Source organism: Medicago truncatula, chromosome 4 (assembly GCF_003473485.1).
Source record: "Medicago truncatula cultivar Jemalong A17 chromosome 4, MtrunA17r5.0-ANR, whole genome shotgun sequence".
Classification (NCBI taxonomy): Eukaryota; Viridiplantae; Streptophyta; class Magnoliopsida; order Fabales; family Fabaceae; genus Medicago; species Medicago truncatula.
In genome coordinates, this window is record NC_053045.1 from 51,698,324 (window position 1) to 51,704,595 (window position 6,272).

The following is a 6,272-nucleotide window of genomic DNA, read 5'->3' on the forward strand; positions in this document are numbered from 1 at the left end:
GATCCGGCGGCCAGTCCCGCCATTTCAGGTGGCGGGAACGCCACTAAAAGACAAAAAAAAAAAAACCAAAAATGGGTCATTTTGGGAATTTTTTTCAAAAGGGGGTCAGACTTGAATTTTTTTTCGAAAAGCGGGTCAGAAAAAAAAAAAATCACAATTTAAAACCCACATACGTAATTCCTTTCTAAGAAAATTGAAAATAGCTTTTGCTTGCTTGCTACTCCTGCATCTATGCACGTTTCATTATATAATAAATATCTCACAAGATAGTGCTCTTTTGCTGCATCGTATGTGGAATCATCTTTTCATAGGCCTTTCCAGTTTAGGGCAGCATAATTCCTAATAAAAAAATAATTCTCCCATCACATCTAGGAATTAGGACTTTTTATCAAATTATTTAGATTAATATAGTTGAATTAGGACCTTAGGGGAACTTCACCCAAGTCCTTCTAAAAAAATACAAACATAAAGATTCGAACCACTAGAATAATATTTTCACTTCCTTTCAAAAAGAATAATATTTTAACTTGAACAATGAATGAGAAGTTTCGACCATCAGTTTCCTTTGCAATGTAGATGTAATAAAGTGATGTGGATTGCTTTGTTGTAGCATCAAATTTTTTTGGTTATTCTACACCAAATTTATTATATTTTTGAAAAGATTCATATTTGTGTTACTTTACAATATTGGTACCAACATCCATTAGTAGTTTAGGACACTAGGATGCAACTAACAATTGTACAGTTGTACCTTATTTTCTCAAGAGTCAAGACCCCCATGTGCTACATTTTTTTCTGTCTAGTTTCGGATGATCTAAGACTTAGACTAGTAGAATAATACGGTTGTGACATTGACTGTTTATTTTTCAATGAACTTTAGATTATTTTTTAATGTTTCTTATAGAAACTGGATATTGCCACATAGATTAACACCGACCCAAAATTCAAACCAAGAAGAAAACCCAAAATAGTTATTGTTAACCATTTCTTCAAGTTTACTCTTAGGAAAGCACAATCTTGGTGGGGAAATGGAAAACGATTCTTCACCATCCATTAATTGGTACTCCTACCATATTAAAATACTCGGTTTTCATAGCTAAAAAATAGATAGATTATAGCATAGAAGTTTCAACACATAACTCTCAAAGATTTGTCTTTAGCTTGCTAGTAGTTCCCCAAATGCATAGCCACATATAACGGATGCATACATTAATTATCACTAAAATCTATAGTTGCAAAATGTATACAAAATGTATTGGTCAAAGTCAACTTCATCACTCCAATGTTCAAGTTTATAATACATGTTTGAAATTCATCGTAGAAAAAACAATAGTCAAGTTGAGAAGTACATAGTAAGTAGGAAGGAGGAAGAAACAAAGAACATGTTTTTTCTTAGATACACATCATCCTTAATAACAAACTGTCTCTAACATGTTAGCAAAAAAACAAAATTATGGCAAAATTAACAAATACAGCCAAACCATATGAAGCTAGTAATAAAATACCAAAAATTCCCAAAAGAAAAAAAAAAGTGGGAGTAAAAAAGAATATATATTTATAACATAGAAGAGAAGAATGTAGTTTTTAGTACCAATAATTTTGTTCATGGACATCTCACATTCCTTCCAGGACCTCCATAATAAAAATAAGTTCCCCAAACATTATTTCTTCCCTCTTTTACATCATAGCAATTTGAATGATCAGCCAATTGGTGAATATTTGATAAAGGAAGCAAGTTATTGTCCCAATCAACTACTTGTAAGTTTCTAAAATAAGCTGCTTTTCTAAAACCTTCTCCTGAAAAATGCCCACTTCCCATTTGTGTGCCAGTGTGGTAGCCTCTTGAACGTGAATTCACAATTTCACCTCCAAATTGTACCATGCTTGCATGACTTCTCAAGTGACTAAACAAGTTTGCTGGCCAATATCCAACTAATAGCCCTGATCCAAATTCAAGCCACCAATGTCCATGTTTTGGGTCCTATACATAAAAATACATAGTATATGTTATAACTAATTGTGTTCAAAGGGATCAAGATTAACAGTCAAGATACTAGAATTCAAACAGTCAGAACATTGGCGACCATTGGATCTAAATTAGATGGTTCGAATTTCAAGCTCGATATTTTAGATTTAAAAAAAAAAAATTCAAAATGTGTATATTTTGTAAAATGTATCTAAATTTTAACGGTCACCATGCATTGTCCGCATGAATACGGGATATCCCAACTGCAACAAGTCCATTTTCGTGTAAAAAAGTGTCTAAAATTTCACTAATATGTTACCATAGTTGCATAATAGAAAAATGAATCAACTCAATTACTAAAGTCTTGGGGTGATTTGGATGGATATGAAATATTTAGACACAATATAATGTTACACTAACATGTTTATATTTTGAAAACTATAGTAATTGAAGAATTTGAGAGAATGAGATACCGCGAAGATTCATGCCAACATAAGAAGATTGGTCCCCTTATGGGTCAATTAATTAATGTCTTATTATAAACTGCTTGTTAACCTTTTTTAATAATATTTTTGGAAGAAAGTATATATATTTAGGCTTTTGAAGCCAGTTACGGCAAAACCAAAGTTAAAAAGCAATGAGTTAGCCGTGAAATATTGCTTTATTAAAGGAAAAAACAGATAGGAACAGAGCTACCCCATGAGGGACACTCGTACATGAAAGAAAAAAAAAAGCCAGGGAATCTTCCATTTGAATAACACTAACACAAAGAAAATTTCAAAAGAATGGAGAATAGAAAAAGTATACGAATTATTGCTTCAATTGGACACAAACTTTTTCAATTCTTAATGGACCATGCCTAACTTTATTTGTCAAGTTAAACAAGTTGTAAAATATAGCAAGTAACAATTTGAAAAGCAAAAAGCTAACAAATAACCTTCCAAATCCAAAGCATTAAGCCTTTTGTGTCAAGTAATATATGTATCACCAAGGCTTGAGATTGAATGTGTGTCATGTGTCTGACACATGTCAAAGTCCGACATTGGCACCACATTGACGGTTGTAGTTACATTTAATTACTTTTATTTCTTAAATTATTATTGGTGTGTACATTATCATGTCTGGTGTTAGTGTCTATGAAATGATTTATATCAAGTAAAAGACCTAATTTTAACTCATTTGGGTTGGTATGGTGGTATTGACTTATGATCTGGGAGTGTGCTCCTCCTCAAAGTCTCAGGTTCAATTCTTCCAGTGTCAACTTAGGTGGGCTAATTTAGCTTTTTAAAAAACAACCTAATTTTCACCTGATTGGTGTTAAAATTGCATGGTGAAAAAAGAGGGAAGAAATACTCACTTTCCAAATCATTAAGCCAATATCAAATTGTCTTCCACTATAGAACGATCTTGGGGAGATTGCTGCCCCTATTGCTATTCTATTGTTTGTTTGAATAAATCCAGAACATAGTAAATTGTAACATCCAGTTGCTTGATATGCATCCGTCTATCAAATTAAAATATCAAATATTTGTAAGATGTAAAAGGAAAGAATGAACTTAGAACTTACAAGCAAAGGAAAAGAAAAAGAAGCATGTAATACTTACTGTCCAATAAGTAAAGAATCTTGGATAATTATCACCATATAACTCAGGACTTACCTGTAAGAAAATACATGCTATTATTAGTAATAGAAATTCAAACATTCATTAACATCTTCAAAATATTTGAAGAGTGGAAAATTAATAAAATAAGATAAGATAATAATTTTCAAAATAAATTTGGACATGCCTGCCATCCAGCTTCTAATGTATTAAGATCATTACCAAATGATCCAGCAATAACCCATATTTGTGATAAGCTGAATTCATATTGATCAGTTACCCTTGGTGTCCACACATTTATGCTTGCTTTTGCTCCATAGTATTGTTCTCCATTTACAAAAACAACTGCATGCTGCAATAACATGTATGTCAAAATTATTACTAAACATAGTTTTTTTTTTACCAATTTTTTTTTCAGCTCCTAATGGAAATTTTGTTGTCACATTTTGATGCAAATAGGAGGCAAACTTTTGTTGTGGTGTCCCTTCAATGTTTTTTTTTTTTTTTTTAAATTCAATTTTTCAAAGTTTTCAACACATTTTCCATTAACAAATAGTAAAAATTTGTAAATTATAGGTACTAATACTAACCTCATGACCATTGCCTGTTGAGTCTCTCCGTACACCTCTTGGTTTTCTTCCAAATCTTCTTATGGAGCTTGCTCTAAGAAAATCTTGTTCTGTTGTTCTTCTGATTGGAACAGTTCCTTTAGGACATTCTTCACCAGAATCAATCCAAAGCTGAAAGTTATTTGTTGCATTTTCTCCATTCTTGTTGTACCCTTTTGGCCTTTCTGGTGGATCCTGTAAACCTTAAGCCTCTTACTCTTAAATTCATTTCAACCACTTTAATTATTACATAAAATAATAATAATAATAATACTTAGTCCTTTTTTAAGACTATGATATGATAAAACATGTTACATTGGATGAAAATGTAATTACCAATGGTTTTTGTCCTTTGAGTAGTGGATGGTCAAAAGCTGGTTGTTGATGAGATATAATACAATCTATCAAATCTCCATCTGGACTCTGCAACAAAAGTAAACAAATTCCAATTCATGTCCCTGAGATTCAGCCATTGTCGGTTCGATTCGTGAAAAAAAAATATTTAAAGGTAAAGAAAAATGCCTTAATTGTCTTGACGGGAAGCTTGTTGATTTTCTTCAAATGAGCTCTGATTCTCTTCAATTTATGCAATGCAACATCTGGTCTAAAAGTTTGGTTAGCCTTGGAGTGAGATTGTACTTGTGATGAAGTTGAATTTGAGACAATGGGGTGTGACAAAATTGGACTAATTGAGGTAAAAAACAGAAGCAAAGTAACAAAAAGATGTAGAATAGGTGATAGAGTATTTAGGGAAGTAGAAGAAGACAATTTGAGGGAATGATTTAGTGAAGTAGTTGTTTGTTCTGAGACAACATGATTTTCTTGTTTGCATTGGTGTTGTCTTCTTGTGAGTTGAAATGAAAAAAATGAGTCTTTCATATATTTGTTTGTCCAAGAAACTGAATAATATCCTTTCATATCCATACAAAACAGAAGAACAATGCCAAGAAGAAAGCCTACCAAGTTTGTTTTCAAACTATAAACAACCCTTCTTTTCTAACTGGTCCTCACTAGAGAGAGGGAGAGAGAGAGAATATAATGGTTTTAATATTTTGCACCCACACCATCAAAAACTTAAGTACTACCAGCACACAAAATAGACCCTGTGCACAGGTGGGGTTGCATTTTCCAAGTATTACTTTAATTTACCCTTCCAAAGGGTTGTGAGAAGCATCTAATCATCTCTAAAAAAAAATGTAATCAAGAAACTAACATATCGATGTTGAATTTAAGTGTGAGTGGTTAAGTTTTATGTCGATCATGAATAAATTTGATATGTAAAAGCGATGATTTATATAACTAATGTCTTAAAATTTTAGATAGAGATATGATGTATTTAATACATCATAATACTTACACCTGGGCATTGGTTAAAGAAACAAATATAATAATACTTACATTGAAAGTCATGTATTTAATACATTAAAAACTTAAGAAGTGTCTTTTTTAACTTACAATTTTTTCTTTTGTCTTCCTTAATCAGGACACCGGTTAACATGACCCAAAATAATAATACTCTCTTCATTTTTCAATAAGGGTGCTAATAAATCTAATTTAGATTATATATAGTCGTTACACCCTGCAACAATATAATTGTTACATGGTGCAACAATATCATTTTTGCCCTTTTCCACGGTCAAATTTAATATTGATTGTTGAATTAATTAGTTAGATTAATTCAACCATTAGTATTTAACTTGATCGAGTTACATTTTTCTTTCTTTCATAAATTAGATATCCTCTACGCGCGATTGTAGAGATTAATCTTTTGAATCGTGTGAGATTCAAATGGACGGCAATTTTTTTTTAAGAATTTTAATGTTGTTGCATATCCAAGAACCAAAACTGAATTTGAATCCAAGACTATGATTAAGTTAGAAGAGACTCATAGCATCTCATCTAAACACCGTAGATCAAGCTACGTAACTTTTATAGTGTTAAACCAGTTAAACTTTTTTTCGTATGAAAAGAGTTTGGTCCAAATTTATTTGTCTTTTCACTCATGTAGAGTACACTTCAATTCAACTTTCATATGGGTATCGCTTCCAATATTGTAATCTATCTATTGATGGTTAAGATTTTTATTTATGTGCTGTC

General features: G+C 31.6%; 1 protein-coding gene across 1 annotated transcript; it reads right to left on the bottom strand.

Moving 5' to 3' along the window:
• Positions 1–1,285: 1,285 nt before the first annotated feature.
• LOC25493742 (uncharacterized) lies at positions 1,286–5,349 on the bottom strand. The gene is made up of 7 exons (XM_024782870.2): positions 4,698–5,349; positions 4,512–4,598; positions 4,158–4,370; positions 3,755–3,919; positions 3,571–3,624; positions 3,324–3,470; positions 1,286–1,981 (listed from the first exon to the last, which is right to left on the bottom strand). The coding sequence occupies exons 1-7, from the start codon at positions 5,097–5,099 to the stop codon at positions 1,604–1,606; spliced, it is 1,446 nt and encodes a 481-aa protein (XP_024638638.1). The 5' UTR covers positions 5,100–5,349; the 3' UTR covers positions 1,286–1,603.
• Positions 5,350–6,272: the final 923 nt, after the last annotated feature.